This window comes from Pan troglodytes, chromosome 18 (genome assembly GCF_028858775.2).
Source record: "Pan troglodytes isolate AG18354 chromosome 18, NHGRI_mPanTro3-v2.0_pri, whole genome shotgun sequence".
NCBI lineage: Eukaryota > Metazoa > Chordata > Mammalia > Primates > Hominidae > Pan > Pan troglodytes.
In genome coordinates, this window is record NC_072416.2 from 65,275,459 (window position 1) to 65,294,685 (window position 19,227).

Sequence of the window (19,227 nt, forward strand, 5' to 3'; positions counted from 1 at the left end):
CAGGAAAAGCTGGTCCTATGGGATTTCCCTCCTGCTACAAACCCAGCCTGGTGGGGACCCTGAAAGAAGAGAAACCTGTTGGATTAGCTAAGAAAATTTTATTTTGCTCCGTGCTTTCAAGGAGCTCACACACATGCACATGCACACACACACACACACACTCACACTCACATGCACACACACACGGCTAATACTGCTCAAGGCATGGCTCCTGGGCACAGAGTTCTGGCGCCAGAATTCTGCTCTGGGCCCTCCTCACTCTGTCATCTCCTGCACTGCAGTCCAGGGTCCAGATAGATTTCCGGGATACAGCACCTTCACACCTCCAGGCCAGGACCCTTGCTTAGTCCCAGTGCCTGCACCAGGTCATCTCCGAGCCCACTCTTCAACGTCCTTCTCACTGCAGGGACAGAGCAGGGTTGGAGGGGGTTGATGGGGTTCAGGTGGGCAGTGGGATTGTGGGGGGGTTACTTACAAGACTTGCGGTTGCCGCGGGAACGCTTGCGTTCCCTAGCAGCTAAGGCACGAGGACTGCTCTTGGTCACTGACTGCACCAGAAGGTCCATGATCTCATCTGATGTATCACTGGGTAAACTGGAGCCTGGGGGTTCTTCTGGGGATGCAGTGGAGGGCCCCACTGTGGGCATGATTGGGGAGCTGCTCTGGACCATGCCTGAGGAAGGCCAGATAGCAAAGTCAGGCCAAGGTGGCACTGGAGCCCATTCCCCACAGCAGCTATGGGCCTCACCTCTGCTGCGGCGATTGTGTGTGGTGTCCTCAGGCCTGCTGGTCAGCAGACTCTTCATACTAGCATGACTGTCAGCATCTCCCCGGCCTGGCCCGCTGCTCACTGCTACTGGGACAGAGGGGTTGCTGGGGGCTTCCCCAGCCACACCTGAGAACTTCTCTGTCTGGAGAAAGAAGAAGGGTGAGCTGGGAGGAGCGAAGGAAACCAAGGAGGTGGCAGTCAAGACTAAGACCTGGAAGGGCACCCACCTCGGTGATCATGCGTCCCCGGGTCTTGTTGCGCTCACGGTATGTGGCCCGCTTCTGCTGCTGCTGTAGCACTCGTTCCCGGCAAGTCCGATACTCAAGTGCAAATTCCCGCAGCGTGTGGCAGAACTGCGTGATGCGCACTTCACGGGCCGCCTGCGGGGTGTAGCCCAGGTAGAGCAGGAAGGCATGGAACCTAGGCAGGTCAGAGTAGGGAGGGACAGTAAGTCCTGCTTATTGTCTGAGGGAGGGTGGTGGCCGTCCTGCCTCTCTTGGGTCCATGCCCCTACCTATTGCAGACACGGCGGTGCACTATCCTTAGCATGGCAACACGGCGGGCACACTGGGCCAGGAAGTGGGTGAGGCGGGCACGCAGGGCTGGGGCCAGCTCATGCTTGGCCAAGCTCCGCAGGCTCTCCTCGGCTGCCCGGCTCCGGCGCTCCAGCTGCCCCAGGTTCTCAGTCAGCTGTTCAAAGTCCACCTGAGAAAGCAAGGGGGTGCACATACTGTCCCCCCACACCCTGTAGACAAGACATGGCCCGAGGCTGCTTCTGGGCCAGAGTGGCCAGCTTGGGCCCTAAGGACACAGACATCCAAAAGCTCATAGACTAGTGCAAGAGACACAAGTCCATCTGATGTGAATGGGGAGCAGAAGGTTTACTGGGGGAAGTGGCAGTTAAACAGACCCAAAGACTGAGTAGGTGTGGCCAGGCCAATAGAGGAAAGAGCATTTCTGGCAGAGGGCATAGCTCACACCCAGGTGGCTGGAGCAAGCCCTGGCACAGCAGCCCAAATGGGGAGAAGGGGGAGGAGCCAGGCCCAGGAAGCAGCGCTCCTCATGCCTTGTCCGGCCTTGGTTGATTCTGGCAGGTGCTAACCTTGGCACAGCGGGTCAGGGCAGGGATTTCTGAATAGAGGTCAGAGGACTCAGGCCGGGTCTGGAGCACTAGGGAGCAGAGATGGTGTAGCAGTGACTGTCGACGCACCGTGTCCTTCACCTCTGACACCTTCTCCAGGTAGCTCAGCTCAAAGCCGCTGCTCTGAAAGGACCCTTTCTGAGCCTGGGCCTGGTTGGCTCCAGAACCCTGACTCCCCCTACTCCCCATGTACTCTCACTCACCTGGGAGCCATTGAGGAAGTTGCCCACAGCTAGGAGGGTAGCCAGGATGCAGCGGAAGGTGGCATTCTGTACCAGCTGTTCCATACCCACTTTCAGGTCAAACAGTGGCTCAGCAATTTCCTGGTATGGGAGACCAGGGACTCTGAGACTACATGGTCATGATGCTTACCTGTCCCTACTGTCTGTCCCACTCCAAGACCCAGGTACCCGCTCCATGCTGTCATAGTCCAGCTTGAAGGCCCAGAGTTGTAGACGAGCAGCGAGGCCGCCAATGGAGGCAAGAGTCATCAGGAAGTTCTCGGCTGGGCCCAGGGGTATGTCAGGGTTGGCCAGCTGGGCTTCCTCAATCTTCTGCCGCTCTTCCTCCGTGGGCATCATGGTCAGTAGCTTCTGAGGATGTAGCCAGAGCCTGACATGGCCCCCTCAATGCAGGCCTGAGGCCTGAGGCATTGGTCTTGACCCCTCAGTCATCTAGGGGAGGCCCCAGAGTCTGGGGACTGCCCTGCAGAAATGCCAAGCCCATGCCCACCACCGGAGGGACAGGAAATGCCCACCTACCAAAGGAGAAGGCCAGACCTCCCCCTAACACCCATAGCTGGGTGACCTCACCTCAATGCCATCCTTGCTGACAGCAAACTCATCAAAGTTGAGCAGAGCAGCCTTAATGACATGCACAGGTGGCAGTGTGGTTAGGCCGATGTTGATGGCGTTGCTGCGCTTGGGGTCCAGCACTGTGGTCATTGTCCGGCGGCCCTCTCCAGCTTTCTGCATGGTTGGGGGAAGGGCAGTGTAAGACTGAGGAAGGGGGCCTGACGCGGTGGCTCACGCCTGTAATCCCAGCACTTTGGGAAGCCAAGGCGGGTGGACCACGAGGTCAGGAGATCGAGACCATCCTGGCTAACATGGTGAAACCCCGTCTCTACTAAAAATACAAAAAAAATTAGCTGGGCGTGGTGGCGGGCACCTGTAGTCCCAGCTACTCGGGAGGCTGAGGCAGGAGAATGGCGTGAACCCGGGAGGCGGAGCTTGCAGTGAGCTGAGATCACGCCATTGCACTCCATCCTGGGTGACTGAGCAAGACTCTGTCTCAAAAAAAAAAAAAAAAAAAAAAAAGACTGAGGAAGGGACTAGCTGGGACAGCAACCTCAGAGGGCACTCCAAGGCCCTCCTCTAGATTGCCAAATGATGCCACAACTGACAAACTGGCAACCTGGAATGTGTAAGGCATGGGGATGAGCTTAGATTCTTTTGAGACAGGGCCTGGCTCTACCACCTAGGCTGGAGTGCAGTGGTGCCATCATCGCCCACTGCAGCTTATCTTCTGGGATTTTCCTGCCTCAGCCTCCCAAGTAGCTGGGATTACAGGCGTGTACCACCATACCCAACTATTTTTTTTTTTAACATTTTTTTTTCCGCCTCCCAGGTTCAAGCAATTCTTTTGCCTCAGCCTCCCAAGTAGCTGGTATTGCAGGCATGAGCCACCACGCCCAGCTAATTTTCATATTTTTAGTAGAGACGGGGTTTCACCATGTTGGCCAGGCTGGTCTCAAACTCCTGGCCTCAAGTAATCTGCCTGCCTTGGCCTCCCAAAGTGCTGGGATTACAGGGGTGAGCCACCATGCCCGGCTAATTTTTTTTTAACATTTATTTATTTTTATTTATTTAGTTATTTTTGAGATGAAGTCTTGCTCTTGTCCCCCAGGCTGGAGTGCAATGGTGCGATCTCGACTCACTGCAACCTCTACCTCCCGGGTTCAAGTGATTCTCCTGCCTCAGCCTCCCGAGTAGCTGAGATTACAGGTGCCCGCCACCACGCTTGGCTAATTTTGTGTTTTTAGTAGAGACGGGGTTTTGCTAATTTGACCAGGCTGGTCTCGAACTCCTGACCTCAAATGATCCACCTGCCTCGGCCTCCCAAAGTCCTGGGATTACAGGCATGAGCCACTGCACCCAGACCAACTTTTAGTAGAGATAAGGTCTCACTATGTTGCACAGGCTGGTCTCAAACTCTTGGATTACAGGTGTGAGCCACCATGCCCGGCCACATTTAGATTCTAGTTGGGGCACTGCTGATCCCTTGTTAGGAGACCTTGGACAATTTCCTACTCCTTTCTTTGCCTTGGTTTCCCCATGTGGGAAGTGAGTGACTAGCTCCAACAGGTCAGATCCTTAAGCTCTGATTCCCTCCCGCCTCCCTTGGGGCTACCTTGCAGATGAGTGGATTTACCTTGGAGGGCAGCACCTCTTTGGCACGAGACTCAAAGAGGTGTTCCAGTCGGGCCGTGTCCACTGAGACAGGCTCCAGTGAAGCCCAGAGGGTGGCGCAGGGCCCAAAGCGGCTTGCAGAGACTCCATGGCCCCCAGCCAGCTTCAGCTCACGCCAGAAAAGTTTTACTGTCTTCCTCTTAGTGGGGAGGGCTGAGCTGTCAGGCACTGAATGGGGAAGAAGGGCAGCCAGAGGTAGAGGTGGAGGTGGTGGGAAGGGGCCTTTGATGGGTGGGGGAGGTGGAAGTGGGGGAGGGGGGGGTACTCCCGAGAGCAGGGGCAGTGGGGGTGAGGGAGCTGGGATGTCTTTCCCAGCCTCCACAGACTCTACATTCAGCATGTCCTGGTCTTCATCCTCCCCTAGATCTGAAAAGTCCAGGTCCCCAATAGAGAGCTTGGGTGCACGGGTAGGGAGCTCCCAGATGGGCTCAGCCTTGGGGCTTGCTGGTATCAGTGGCTCCTTGGGCTCTGGCGCAAGGCTTCGCTGGGCCCGGAGCAGGACACAGGGGGCAGGGCTCTGGGGTGTTCTGGCTGCAGGGGCTGTCTCTGGGGAGTCCCAGAGTTGCCGGGCATCTAAAGAAAGGGAAGGAGCTGTCAGTGCCATGCCCCCTGTGGGGCAACAAAGCAACAGGCAGGCTCTGCCTGCTCACCCACCTACTCACCTGGGTGTCCACCCGCCTCATTGGGCATGGCCCCGGCAAGTGTCTCTGCCCGGCCCTGGGCCAGCGCAACCTGCTTCTCTGTTTCTGCTGCCGCCACATTCTCCAGGAACCGGGCTCTGAGGGAAGGTGCTTGTCACTGACAGCGTCTGACACACCCCAGCCCAGGTGTACATGCCTTGCTGAGCCCCTGGACACCACCCCCAATTGCAGGCACGCACAGACACACAGGGAACAGTCCATGCGCTGAGCAGACCAGAACCACACACCCCCAAGGCCAGCCCCTCTTCAGTCCTCCACATCTGGGGAGGATTACTACCAACCCAGCATTCCCAGGTGAAAACACAGGGAGAGGATCTACTTAACATCTAACTTGCAACCTCGTTCATGTTCACTGTCCTGGTTTTTTTTTGGTTGGTTTTTTTTTTAGAGACAGGGTCTCACTCTGTCAGTCACCCAGGCTGGAGTACAGTGGTGTGATCATAGCTCACTGCAGCCTCACTCTCCTGGGCTTGACCCTCAGCCTCCCAAGTAGCTGGGACTACAGACATGTGCCACCACGTCCAGCTGATTTTTTAATTTTTTTGAGGAGACAGGGTCTCACTGTGTTGTTCAGGTTGGCCTTGAATTCCTGGCCTCAAGCAATCCTCCCACCTCAGCCTCCTGAAGTGCTGGGATTACAGGTGTGAATGATGCACCCAGCCAAATTTTAAAAAATTTCTTTGTAGAGATGAGGTCTTACTGTGTTGCCCAGGCTGGTGTCTTGAGTCTAGACAAGGACTCTTAGAGCAGGGGAAGGGGATAGCTGTCCCAATGGGCATATCAGGCTGTCCCTCCCTTGGCATGTCTGGTAGCTTCTGGGAGCCTATGCCCAGGAAAGGGCCTGGTAAACAGGCCAGGTGCGGTGGCTCACGCTTGTAATCCCAGCACTTTGGGAGGCAGAGGTGGGTGGATTACTTGAAGTCAGGAGTTCGAGACCAGCCTGGCCAACATGGTGAAACCCTGTCTCTACTAAAAATACAAAAATTACCCAGGTATCCTGGTGCAGGCCTATAATCCCAGCTACTTGGGAGGCTGAGGCAGGAGAATTGCTTGAACCTGGGAGGCAGAGGTTGCAGTGTGCTGAGATCGCACCACTGCACTCTGGCCTTGGAGACCGAGCAAGACTCTGTCTCAAAAAAAAAAAAAAAAAGGATGTGGTAAATAGTGGACCCTCAGTTTATGCTGAAATAATGGGTGCAATCCAGTGTTTCTTTTCTGGCCCCTCCAGCCTCTGTCAGCTCTCAGTCCCTGCCTTTCCCTCAGCCTTAGGTTACCCCTCCACCCCCACACCACACACCACACAGCACCCTAGGTCCCCTCCCTGCTCGCTTCTGAGCTGAAGACTTGGCAGAATGAGCCCCACGTTGGGTGTCCACCTCCCCATCTCTGGCTGCTAAGGTGTTGCTATTGAAGCACAGGGACCACTGTGACCCCAGTGAATTGGTTCCCAGTGCTTAGCCTTTGGGTTACTGAGGAGGCATATGTCTGGGAGAGGATAGGCCTGAGTCCCCCAGCTTTGGTTGCATCAGGCACGTGGAACCCCTGCTGGGGGAAGCAATGCTGAAGCCCTGAGCACATGGCAGGCCTGGCAGGCTGGCCTCTGTACTTACTCCAGCCTGGCCTGCCCAGGAGGGGACTGGGGGACGGGTGGGCTCTCAGGGGCCCTGGGTAGGGGGGATGAGAGGAAGAGATGATAACTGTGGTGTCAGCTCCATGGTTGCTCATACCCACACAGAGCTAGGCAGTGATATTGGGGTTCCTTCCCAGTCGCAGTGGGAAGTGGGGGAAGGTATGACACGAGGAAACTGGAAGTGGAGGGGAGAGACTGACATGGAGCAGGACAGGGTGCTGGAAGAGACAGAGGCAGCAGAACAAGGGAGTGACAGATAGTGGGCGGGAGACATGACAAGAGGCAAAGACAGGCAGAACGTCGGAGGAGACAAAGGAAACCACAGGAGGAGGAGATCCAGTCAGAGCCGAACCCCACCCGCTGGCAGTCACTTACCAAACGGGAGCAGTTTGGTGAAGTCTGGAAAGAGAGAGAGAGAAAGCACGCGTTTGGGCAGAGGAGGCTGAGTGCCCATGGAGGGGCGCAAAGCGGAGGGACAATGGGAGAGAGGACTCCAGGGTGGCCTCTGTCTCCCTACTTACTTGTAGATGCTCCTCTCGCTGGAGGTGTCAGCTGAGGGTGCCACAGAGATGGTAGGAAAAAGGTTCACTGAAGCTTGGAGACTGGAGGGAGGGCCCACAGGGCTGGAGGCGGGGCCTGTCAGCAGGGCGGGGCCGGTGGAAGAGGTGGGGCCTACCGGTGAGGCGGGGCCTGTGGGGCTGAAAGCAGGGGCTGTCAGTGGGGCGGGGCCTGAGAAGCTGGAGGCGGGGCCTGTCAGTGGGGTGGGGCCTGCGGGGCTGGAGGTGGGGCATGTCGGTAGGGCAGGCCCAGTGGAGGAGGTAGGGGCTGTCTGTGGGGCGGGGCCTGAGGGGGTTGGGGTCGGGGCCTGTCAGCTCACTGGGCCATCTACGGATGCCCTTTCCCATCTACGGATGCTCGTACTTACCCAGGTTCCGGGGCACGCGCTGGGCAGCCCCCGCCTTCCAGAGAACGGCGGCTCCTCTTGCCCTCCTCAGAAGAAGGCTTTCGTCGTTCCCGCCGCCCACCAGCGCCTGGGGCTTCTTCGATGTCTCCATCCTCCAATTTCAGGGCGTTCTAGCAGAGGCGGACCAGGATGTAAGAAAGTGGTTAACGTGTATGCAGGTGGGGTGGGGCGCTGGGGACTGCGCTTCTCTCTTCCCTCCTTCCAATCCCCCTCAGAGCGTAAGGCCCGGCCCACCTCGTAGAGCACAAGCTGCGTGCGCAGGTCGACGTCAGTGCCCGCAGTGCCCAGGTGGCGCTGGACCAGCGCTTCCATGCCCTGCTGCTCCAGTGCATCCGTCACATCGTAGAAGGAGTCCTGGTCCGGGAGCGCCGCCAGCGTCTGGAGGGCGGGGATAAGAAGGCAAGGCTGAGGTTGGTGGGGAGGTCAGGAGCCTGAGCATCCCAGAGCTGGCACCCAGTCCTTGGCCACACCTTGTTGATGAGGGTGACCGTGTACACCAACAACTCAGGGTCAGCGCCATTCTTCTCCTCCAGGATGGACACCAGATTGGCCCAGGGAGGAGCACCTGCCACACAGAAAGTGGAGCAGTCATGGGGGAACAGGTAGGAGAGAGGGCTCTGAGCGGTGGGGGGAGAAAGGGACAGTCTCTGACCGGTGGTGCTGGCCACAGAGTTCACTGCACGGATGAACAGCGGCGCGTTGTTTTCGGAGTATTCTACAAACACCAACAGCAGCTTCAGGGCTGTCTTCACCACCAAGCGGGACTGAGGAGAGAGGTCAGTACATGAGTGGGGCTTAGGCCAGACCTGTGCCAGCTGTTGCTGGGGAAGGGGAAGGGCTGCTGGGGCTGGACCCAGAGAGAATCTAGGCAGAATGACCCTGGCCCCAGGCCCAGGCACTGAAGTGCCTTATAGGCTTATAGAGGCCTCAGACTCACTCCCTTCCAGCCCACTTTGCAGAACAGGAAACTGAGGCCCAGAGAGAAGCAACAGGCAAAGGGTATAAGGCTGAGTGGAGAGCCACTTACCAAGCTGGCACACAATGTGTACAGCCACTGAATAGTGTCACTGTGGGCCACCACCCCCAGCATTCCATCCACAAACAGCATCAGCTGGCCGAGCGCTGGGGAAACAGGGATGGGCAGAGTCAGCGAGGGTCGCTGGAGCAGAGGTCATGGGAGAGGGGCGGGGCTGACCTCTAAGGATGTAGCTCTGGTAGTTGTGGTCGGCAGCAGCACCCACACGGATCAGGCAGCTCAGCCCCTCTGAATGCACGAACTCAGGCACCAGGTCTTTGTCCTCCTAGAGGCACCATGGGGGAGTTTAGGGAAGCTTGGGCTACACACTTACCCCCAGCCCACTGCGGGGCCTCACCTGGAAGATCTGCTTCAGTGAGAAGAGGGAGCGGCGGAGCTCAGGACCACTGGAGCTATACAGCTTTTCTGCAAAAGGTAGGGTATAAAACCCTCGATGGACACAGACTCACTGTCTTCCTCTGCTTGGATACAACCACAACTCTCCACCAAAGAATAGTCTAATATATATGTTTTGGTCTGAGAGACAGGGTCTCACTCTGTCACTCAGGCTGGAGTGTGGAGTGCAGTGGCACAGTCATAGCTCACTGCAGCCTCAAACTCCTAGCCTCAAGCAATTCTCCCACCTTGACCTCTCAAAGCACTGGCATTGCAGGCATGAGCTACCACGCCTGGTCTGTTCTAACATTCTTGAATCCCCCTCCACTCCCACCATGGCCCTGGAAGAAGAGGTCAGGATAGGGAGAGGAAGGAGCACATACAGCTAAACCTACTTTGCTCACTGTTCAGCACAGGCCTGAAGGTGAGCCAACTGGGCTATGGGGAGGAGGTGCTGCTGGACATGGATGCTCTCACACACTCACCCAAGATAGCGTTGACCCTCACAGAGAGCTGGGTCCGAAGGATCAGCGTGGGCTTCCGCCCTTTGCTGGAATCAAGGATCTCTGTTAGCAGCTCCCAGCCTATCCCTCAGCATTCCTCCCCACAAGCCAAGGGAGCCAAAGACCTCCCCATGCCAGCCCCAGCCCAGCTTGATCCTCCCAGCTGCTCCTCCAAGAACCCAAGGGTTGGTCGGACAAGAGGGTTGGTGCAAACACATGTATCTCAGGTATGTGGGAGAGCCCCTGACTCCCACCTTGGGCAGCAGGTAACACTGGCCAGGCTTTAGAATTCCCCTGGCACACTTCCCTGGGGCAGGAGGTGACCCATGGCTCAGGCTAGTGATCGAGTGTCTCAGCTGCTGACATTTGAGCCAGCCCCTGGCAAGGGTGGGGGTAACCTTGCCTCCCTGGCCCCATCAGTTCTGACCTGATCTCTTCATAGAAGCCCTCCAGCATCTCCCGCTGCTCTTCCAGGGACAGCTCGGGGTCCAGGTAGTATCCGGAGGGAGACACTTGCAGAGCACAGTCCTCCAACTGGGGGCAAAGGGAACAGCTGTGAGAGTGAGGAAGAGGTGGCAGGGGAATTTATGAAGACCCCTGACCTCTTACCTACCACTTGAAGGGTGGCAGAGAGACACAGGGTCTGCACTACAGCTGTGCATTCCTTCAGCAGTTGCTTCTCAAGCACCTACTATGTGCAAAGCCCATCTGTGTCAGGCACCAGGCTTTCTTGGCCTTTGTTTGTACCATCTCCTCTCCTGGCTGATACCTACCTATTCTTTAGGTTGCTATGCAACCCACTCCACCCTGTGTGTATGCTCCCTTTCGAGACCTTCCACACAGCATTCTAATATCCGAGCCACTGGTCTCCTCTAGCTGCGTTCTCTGTGTTCAGGCACTCCGTCTGTCTTGCTCCCTGCTGTATCTATAGAGCCTGGCATAGCACCCGACACACAGTAAGCACTCACTAGGACTTGTTGAGCTAATAAACACAGATGAGGAAGGGGAATGGAGAGAAGATGGGAGGAAGTTCCTGCCTTCGAGGAAGCTCACAGCCCTGTGGGGTGATAAGCTGTAGTCACAAAGCATTAAGCCCCGGAAAGAAAGTGTTAAGATGGCTGGGAGGTGCAAACCCACCCGGGACAGTGTGTCTGTGTGTGTGTGTGTCTCAGTGAGTAAGAGGGTGAAGACAGGGTCTGATCCATAGACTTCCCAGTCCCACCAGATTTCAGGGTCTTTGCCCTCCCCCAAAGTGGGCTACAGTTACAATGGTCCTAGCTGGACCTCAGAGACACCCAAGGGGCCTATTAAAAAACTAACTTTAGGCCAGGCATGGTGGCTCATGCCTGTAATCTCAGCACTTTGGGAGGCTGAGGAGGGTGGATCGCCTAAGGTCAGGAGTTCTAGACCAGCCTGGCCAACATGGTGAAACCCCGTCTCTACAAAAATGCAAAAATTAGCCAGGCATGATGGCGGGTGCCTGTAATCCCAGCTACTGCTGGGGAGGCTGAGGCAGGAGAATTGCTTGAATCCAGGAGGCAGACGTTGCAGTGAGGCGAGATCATGTCATTGCACTCTAGCCTGGGAGACAGAGTGAGACTCTGTCTCAAAAAACAAAACAAAACAAAACACTTTAGAGTCTGACTCAGTCTACAGTAGGACCCCAAAGCCTGCCTTTGTAACAAGCAGGCACATGCTCCATCCACGTGTCCATGTTTCCCTCCCTGGGCTCTCCTCCCCCGCCACAAGGCATGGCACTTAGCCCCTTGAGAAGTACTTGTAGAGAAGCCTGAGGGAGGTGACTCCTGTGAGTCGGAGGGTGGCACTCTACCTCTCCCAGACACCTCCCTCCATTGCACAGTGCAGATATGCAGGTTCAGCAAAGTCTCCTTGACTTAAGTGGCTCTGGCCCTTGAGATGCCTTGGCCCAGGGAGAGCCCACCTCTGGAGAGGCAGGGGGTCTTCTGGTCTCCATCTTACTGGGCATGTCAGTTCCAACATTTGTCCTGCTGTTTGGTCAGCCCTGCCCTCTTCTGGACCCTGCCCAAGGGCTTCCAACTGGCCTTGGTCCCCTGGAGAAAAAGGGAGTCCAGCTCCTGCCCCAACCCCTACCTCTGTTTAGCACCCCTTGCGCCTGCCTCAGAGCCTGACCTGGCTCCTTCCCCACAGTTTAGCCTGTGGGGCCCTTGGATGACCCCCCCCCCCCCCGCCCACCCCCGCCTGGGACCTGGGACATAGGACAAACACTCCAGCCTGTTCTCTGTCCCACTTCCTGCCTGGCTGCCTGCCCTCCCCAGGGTGCCTTGGGCGGGCCTGGCCACTTTCCCCTCCGTGGGAGCAGAGTCATCTTCTCCAGGGCCTACTGGGAACAGGCCTGAGAAGGGGCAGCAAGGCCTGAGGGCTGGGGTATCTTGTCCAGGGCCAGCTCAGCTGAGGGCAACCCACATTCCTCCTGATCTCTTCCCACACGGTGACTCAGCAGCCTACCACCCCACCCCCATTCAGGCACAGCCGCATCTCCCTCCCTTGGCCTGGAAGATTCTGGGACCCTAGAAGAACACACCTACCCCAGAGCCACCCCCGTCAGGCATCCCCTCGAATCACACACATATAGAACAGCTCATTCTTTGAACATTCATGACCAGGCTGGTTTCAGATGCAGAGGACCTAGGAGGAATTAGACACTGCCTCTGCCTTCCCTTCCTTCCAGCCCAGTGGGGCAGACGGGAAGACAGACAGACGAGTCAGAAAAAGCTCACAAATGAATGTGGAATCACAACTTTCACAGTGCTAAGAAAGGGGAGGGGCAGAGTGCTATAAAGATAAACGGGAAGGGAAAACATGTTACACCTGGTAACTGCTTACACACCCAGGTATAAGGTCGGGTATGCACTGGCCAACACAGGCTGAAGCAGCACAGACCCAGAAAGGTCAGGCCCACCACGCTGTCCTGCCTCCTTGCATGCTGTAATCCCAAGAGAGCAGAGAATGTCCCTCTCCTTCCAGGACACCTGCATCCATTTGGGGAAGGGTCCTGAAGGTTAAATAGTCCACATTCTTTTTTTTTTTTGATATGGAGTCTTGCTCTGTCTCCCAAGTTGGAGTGTAGTGGCGCAGTCTCGGCTCACTGCAACCTCTGCCTCCTGGGTTCAAGCAATTCTCCTACCTCAGCCTCCTGAGTAGCTAGGGTTACAGGCGTGCATCACCATGCCTGGCTAATTTTTAGTAGAGACAGGGTTTCAGCATGTCATCCAGGCTGGTCTTGAACTCCTGACCTCAAGTGATCCACTTGCCTCTGCCTCTCAAAGTGCTGGGATTGTAGGTGTGAGCCACTGTGCCCGGCCAATGGTCCACATTCTCTAGCCTCCTCAGCCACTTCACCTGTCCAATCCTGCCAGGGCCCCATTTCTGGGGAGGAGGTCCAGGGAAACAGGTAGTCCAGTGCCTTCCAGGACAGTGTCTCCCCACCCCCAGCTGTCTGTCCTGGGTGGAAGTGTGGGGTGGTAGGCTAGAGTCAGGCAAGCAGCAAAGAGCAGGAGACTTCCTGCTAGCAGGATGGCACATGTCCCTCACACCCCGGCCCCTTCCTGGGGTCACCCTTCTGAGAGCCAAACCTCTGGGCCTTGTTTCTCACACCCTGGGGCTGGGCCAGGCCTGAATAAGCCCAAACCCTGGTCCTTGCTGACGGGGCTTAAGCTCAGCACGTAGTATGGGCCCACTTCCCTGACACCTTTCTGGCTCTTGTCTTCCTCACTTCTCTGGTCTCTGTCTTGGGGTGGAGTCTTTCCCCCATTCTTCCCAGGCTCAGCTTCTCACACTGGCCTCCAGCCCACTATACTCTTGACTTTCCAGGCTCAGGCTTTTCTGGCGGCCCAAAACCAACTGGTTATGTATGGTTTTATATGCAGGGTCAAGCCCAGGGGACCATGGCATCTACTTCTCTCTCTCTTTCTAGCTATCTATCTACCTATGTATAATATATAGATATAGATCTATAATATATAGATGTCTATAGATATTGATAATTTATATATATAGCTATGTATCTATTATATATATCTAGACATCTATTACATATATCTATATATATTTTATAAATATACATTTTTCCCGCTTGTTTCTTTAGACTGTCTTACCCAATATTTTTAATAACAGTGTAATCAGGTAAGACTGAACATACCAGAGCAGGGTACAGGGAAGATGGAAAAGAGGCAGGATTATAGGCTGAAGGGCTTTCATTTTAGAAAATAATTGGTTAACTGCCTCTTTTGTCTCCTTTCCTATAAACACAGGACCCTGTGTTCTGAAGACCCTCCTTTCCTGTTATCGCAGGTCTCCAACTAGAGTGTGACTTCCTGAATGAGATGACAAGGATGGGCCTTGGGGAGGGAAATCCACTTTTGTTATCTTATGCTTCCTCTGTGCCAGGCACCGGACTGCCTCTTTCTTTTCTTTTTTTTTAATAGAAATAGGGTCTCGCTATATCACCCACACTGTTCTTGAACTCCTGGCCTCAAGCAATCCTCTGGCCTTGGCTTCCCAAAGTGCTGAGATTACAGGCATGAGCCACCATGCCCAGCCTGAGCCGCCTATTTAATTTGATTCTACCAATAATCCTTTTACAGATAGGGAAACCAAGAATCAGAAAATCAGCGCATTGCCCCAGGGTGCACAGCCAGGAGCCAGGGCTAATTGACCAAATCTTGGGCGGATGGGCCCTGGAAATGCTCCAAGGAACCCTAGGGGGGAGGTGGAGTGAGGGCTGGGGCCAGAAGGATTGCCAAGAGCTGAAGACATCCTCTTAGTTTTCTGGACTTTGCAAATACCCCAAACTGGTCCTCCCAGTTCCAGTAAGGGAACACCAATAGACACACGCACCCCATGCAAGTTAGGATAATAGTATCTACCTCTGCCAGGACCTAGGTGTCAGGGTCCCTCACCAGTCTGCAGCTCAGCCACTCTGTTCCAGAACGACCAGCAGATTGGATAGACCAGCCACAGGGGAGGCTAGGAGGAGACCAGGACTCATGCCCACACCTCAATTTTCTACAGTCTCCCAAAGGCTCCTGAGATGTAAAAAGGCTAGAGTGGGTTGGGGTAGGGTCAGAAAACATTCCAGGACAGTGCCACCCCTGTCCTACTCTGATTTTTAGCCACAGCTAGGGAAACAAAGTTGCTGTAATGAACAGATTTCTAGGGCTATCCCCACTGTCAGGAGGAGAGGGCTTTCCTGGCCTTTGCAGCAGGGTCAGAGAAGCACCCCAGATCCCTCTACCCGGAGCTCAGGGAGAAGTCAGTGCTATACCAGGTGTGGTAGGGCCTTGGGTATCGGAGAGGCTCCTGAGACACTTCCCAGAAGGGAGGGTAGAACTGGGAGGCTCTAGATTAGGAGATGAGATGCAAGGCCAGAAGGACACATTCTCCCCTCTGGCAAAGGCAGGTCTGGGCTGGGGGAATATTTTGGAGGGGAGGAAGGCACTCCTGAGTTCCCCCAGGGACACTAGGCCCGGCCCAAGACACTGTCAAGCTCCCTTCCACCAACAAGGGCCAGGAGATGAGTCAGAGGCTGTGGCCAGGAGCTTCCTCCTAGTCTAGGAGGAAATGAGCAAGGCTTTCTGAGATCTGAAAGCTCTTTAAAAAGGAAGCCCCCAGGGGAACTCTAGGGGCTAGGCTCGGCCCAATGGGGTGTGTGGGTGGAGTCCCAGGGAGAAAGCAGGCTGGCCTCTGTACATCCCCAGGGAGGGGGGTCATCTGCTGGGATGATCAGGGCCAGTACCCGGGGCCAGTACCCAGAGGAGGACAGAGGCCACTTGGCTGTGTCCTGTCCTCTGCTGGACAACTGTACATAGGACGAAGCAATGAGTAGAGAACCCCTTCCTCTTATTTCTGCCCTACAGCTTGGGACAGGGATGCCCTGGTTTCTGGGCCACCTCTTCCCTCTAGAGGGCCGGCAAGACAGGCCTGAGTCATGTCTGTGACTCTGGGGCACCCACTTATAGGACTACGGGAGGAACCAGCTGTTGACATTTCCTGCAAGGAGGGGCCCTGCTCCCCCTCGCTCAGCTCTCTGATGTCCATGTCTCTGCCCTATTCTCAGCCCCTCTTCCTCCAGCCTTCTATTCTGGGGCTGTGGTCATAGTTTATATTTGGGTTGAGCACATCACAGTGCATCTGACCATTCCTGGCAGAGTTGCTAGCCCCAGGGAATCCTGGCTTCTGGCATTGTGGTAACCTAGTGTGCCACCTCCATATCCCTGTGGGGGAGGGGAGGCAGTCCTCACGTACTCCAGGTGGGAGAACATGAAATCGGGGAGACCAGGAAGGACTGCATTGGGGATGAGGAACTTATATTCTTCACCGGAGCTCAGTAGTGTCCTCAGCTAAGGAACAGGGAACACAGGGCAGAGCACCTGGTAGGGTTGGGTGGGGACACGGGTCCCATGAGAGGGAGATAGAAGGAGTGGTTCTGAGCCTCTTTCTTGCAGCTGACTTCCCAGGCTTGCCCCCAGTTGGGAAGAGGTGTGTCAAGGGGCTGGGCATGGTGGCTCAAGCCTTAATCCCAGCACTTTGGGAGGCTTAGGCAGGCAGATCACCTGAGGTCAGGAGTTTGAGACCAGGCTGGCCAACACGGAGAAACCCTATCTCTACTAAAAATACAAAAATTACCTGGGTATGGTGGCGCACACCTGTAATCCCAGCTATTTGGAAGGCTGAGGCAGGAGAATTGCTAGAACCCGGGAGGTGGAGGTTGCAGTGAGCCAAGATAGCCCCACTGTACTCCAGCCTGGGAGACAGAGCCAGAATCCGTCTTAAAAAAAAAAAAAAAAAAAAAAAATCGGGGGGGTGGTGTCAGGGCTAGGTCCAATCCTTGAGTTGCAGGATGAGAGGAATACAATATTTTCTCTAGTGCCCCACCCTTATTTCAGGATCCGGACTTTAGGAGCCTGGAAGCGGGAACCAGTCTTAGTTCAGCACTCCTGTCTTCCCAGCCCCCATCCTGAATGGGAGGTGGCCTCCAGCTGCACACGCTTCTTCCAGGCACACCTCAATTTGCCCCTCTGAATAGGGCAAGAGAAGCGGGGGCTGAGTCAAAACTGGCGGTGAGCAGTGTCCTGCATTCTTCCAGCCATGGCCTTGAAGCCGGGGTTCTGGCCTGGACACGTGCCACTCTCCAGGCCAATAGTCTCACCACCCCTCCCGCCAGCGCTCAGAGGCGGGGCTGGCCGCAGCGCGAGGAATGCGGGCTGGGGGCCCGGGGCACATTCCAGGGAAGACCCCAGGCCTAAGGGGCAAGTTTACGCAACTCGGCGCCCAGCTGAGGCTGGGAGCAGGGGAGGGCACCCACCCCGACTCTCCTCTTCTCCAGCACTGGAGGCGGCCGGGCTGGTGGGGAGCTTGTGGGGGTGGTAGTGCGCCTCCCAGAGTCCTGGCCCGGAAACAGCGCGCCGGAAAGGGCTGCTTGTGGGGGGCTGACGGCGGCGAGAGGGAGGGGAGAGGAGGTAGGCTGGCCATCTGGAAAAGGGCCTCTTTCCGCACTGTGCACAAGTCCGCTTCGGGGCGGCAGCAAAGTAGGGCAGGCCGGCTGTTTAAAATAAGCCCGGCCCTCCCTCTCACTTCCAGGCGCGGGCCGATGGGCGGCGAGTGTCCGGGGGTGGGGGCGGGAGCGGTGACTCAAAGGGCTTTTCCACCCGTGCAGCCTCCTGCGCTCTGCGGATCCCGGGCCAGACCGCTTCGCGGGGACTCCCCTCACCCCGTGAAGTCTCTCCTCGGCCGGCACTCCCATACTCCCATTGACCTACAGGGTCAAGCCCCAATCCAGCTTCCTGACACCGCAGGAAACCTCTGCCACCTCTAGTAGTCCGCCTCGGGCCCGCCCCTCCTCGTGGTCCCGCCCCCACCTCACCTGAAGCAGGTGGAAGCTGGTCCCTCCCCAGCTCCGCCTCCAGGGTCCGCTACAGCCCAAGCGGCTACCGTCACTCTGACCAGGGAAGCCACCCTGGCAGACCGACGGCGAGTGGAACTCGAGCACCTCCCCAGGTGCGCCTAATTCGAAGGGCAGTCAGAATGGCGGAGCCAAGTTCCTGGCACCCCTCTTCAGTTTCCCCTCAACTTGAGAGGGGACTCCCCCGCAGGCGGGGCAGAGTGGACCCTGGGACCCCAGCCCAAGACTTTTCCGGAGGAGAACACTCGCTCCAGCCTCTTCCCGCGGGGCACCTCCCACCAGTTTTCATGGCGCCCACCCTGAACCCCCGATCGCCCCAACCTTTCTCCGGCCTCCCTCACCTTGAGCGGCGCTCCCAGCAGGCGGTGCACCGCGGGTATCTGCGCGCCCAAGGGCAGCGCCCCGTCCAGGCTGCAGGTGGGGGCCCGGCGCGGCTCTGGGAAGTTGGCACATGCGAAGGGGTCGGTGTCTTCCAGGTACTGCACCCTCACGGTCACCACTGATATCGGCTCTCCGTCCCCGCGGTCTTCCCCGCCCGCCATGGTTCTGCGGCCGGCTCGCGCAGCGCGCCTCCGAGTCCCGGCCCCAGTGCAGCTTCTACTCAAAGCACACTGTAGCTCCGCGGTTGGGGCCGGGCCGGACCGGACGCGGCTGGAGGGGCGGGGCCAGACGGAGGCGGGGCCGAGGAAGGGGGTGGAGCCAAGATTAGTCCCCGAGTGCGCGCCAGGAGGTAACCACTGCCGGAGGCGGGGCCGCCGCTAGCCACTCACAGGGCCCAATGGGAATCCCGTTAGTTCACTGGCTAGGAGGGCGGGAAAAACCGAGCTCGCGCCCCACCTTCGAGAACGCGCAGAAGGCGGGGAGGCTTTCTTTGGTCTGGGGGTAGTGAGGCTGCGTTCTCTTTGAGGGGTGTTAGGGCAGATGGGGCAGAAGTTTCTTTAGATAGTGGCCGGCCAGGTCTCTCTTAGTTGAGGGACAAGATAGCCCTCATTCCTTCCATTTGAGGGGTGAGTCCCTGTGGTTTCCTCATTTAGGGAAAGCAGTGAGAGGGGGTCCCTTCAATTTGGAGCAAGAAGTGAGAATAAATTCCACCCAGTTTGAAGGAAGAGGTGGGATCAGTTCCCTTTAGTTGTAGGAGGAAGAGGGAAGGATGCCCTTCAGTTTTCTGGGAAAAGATTGGGATGAGTCAGTTTGAGGGGGCAGGTAGAACACGTTCCCCTCAGTTTTGGAGAAAAAGTGGGATGGGTGCCCCTCAGCCTGAATGAAAAGTGGAGACGGTCCTCCTCTGTTTGGGGCGCTATGAGCCGAATGCCCCTCAGATTTGGAAAAAGTTGGGTGCATCTCGCCTAGTTTGAAGGGAATCAGTAGGCTGGGTTTTCCATAGGTTCCTGTCAGCTTCATCAAAGAGATGAGACAGTTCTCTGTAGTGTGACTGAAAGGGAGGGCCAGGTGCCCCTTGGTTTGGGAGATGAAGAACAGCCTCCCTCTTCGCCTGGCACGAGCTGGGCCAGTCTGGGCCTTAGGGTTTCTGGGACGTTGGGGGCAGCGTTGTCCGTCACTGCTTTGGGGAGCGTCCAGTGCGCGTGCGCAGCTCAGGTCCGGGTGGGGGCCGGCAGGGGGTCCTGGGCTTGGCAACGTGGGCGGAGGGCGGCCAAACACGGTCCCCTGCCTTTTGCACCCAGCCGCGCCTGGGTCCCA

General features: G+C 56.7%; 1 protein-coding gene across 5 annotated transcripts; it reads right to left on the reverse strand.

The window, feature by feature from the left end:
* Nucleotides 1-78: 78 nt before the first annotated feature.
* FHOD1 (formin homology 2 domain containing 1) lies at nucleotides 79-19,042 on the reverse strand. Of its 5 annotated transcripts, XM_016930025.4 has the most exons (24): nucleotides 17,871-18,200; nucleotides 10,015-10,121; nucleotides 9,570-9,634; nucleotides 9,047-9,114; nucleotides 8,869-8,974; nucleotides 8,701-8,795; nucleotides 8,326-8,437; nucleotides 8,144-8,238; nucleotides 7,908-8,051; nucleotides 7,635-7,783; nucleotides 7,231-7,407; nucleotides 7,085-7,108; nucleotides 6,690-6,743; nucleotides 5,041-5,156; nucleotides 4,341-4,951; nucleotides 2,723-2,878; nucleotides 2,321-2,503; nucleotides 2,114-2,233; nucleotides 1,872-2,033; nucleotides 1,284-1,474; nucleotides 997-1,189; nucleotides 749-911; nucleotides 476-673; nucleotides 79-400 (listed from the first exon to the last, which is right to left on the reverse strand). In XM_016930025.4, the coding sequence occupies exons 1-24, from the start codon at nucleotides 18,069-18,071 to the stop codon at nucleotides 318-320; spliced, it is 3,573 nt and encodes a 1,190-aa protein (XP_016785514.2). In that variant the 5' UTR covers nucleotides 18,072-18,200; the 3' UTR covers nucleotides 79-317. The 5 variants fall into 5 exon arrangements, with proteins under 5 accessions (XP_016785514.2, XP_063653306.1, XP_016785515.2 ...); XM_063797236.1 differs by lacking the exon at nucleotides 9,570-9,634; XM_016930026.4 differs by lacking the exon at nucleotides 1,872-2,033.
* Between the last annotated feature and the right edge of the window lie 185 nt (nucleotides 19,043-19,227).

What these genes read in the sequence shown, in the direction of transcription:
- FHOD1 (XM_016930025.4), bottom strand. Translation starts at nt 18,071, where the DNA reads ATGGCGGGCGGGGAAGACCGCGGGGACGGAGAGCCGATATCAGTGGTG. An exon ending in TCAGCAAGGATGGCATTGAG is followed by an intron (nt 2,504 to 2,722) that starts GTGAGGTCACCC and finishes CTACATCCTCAG; the next exon opens with AAGCTACTGACCATGATGCC. An exon ending in CCCTGACCCGCTGTGCCAAG is followed by an intron (nt 1,475 to 1,871) that starts GTTAGCACCTGC and finishes TTGCTTTCTCAG; the next exon opens with GTGGACTTTGAACAGCTGAC.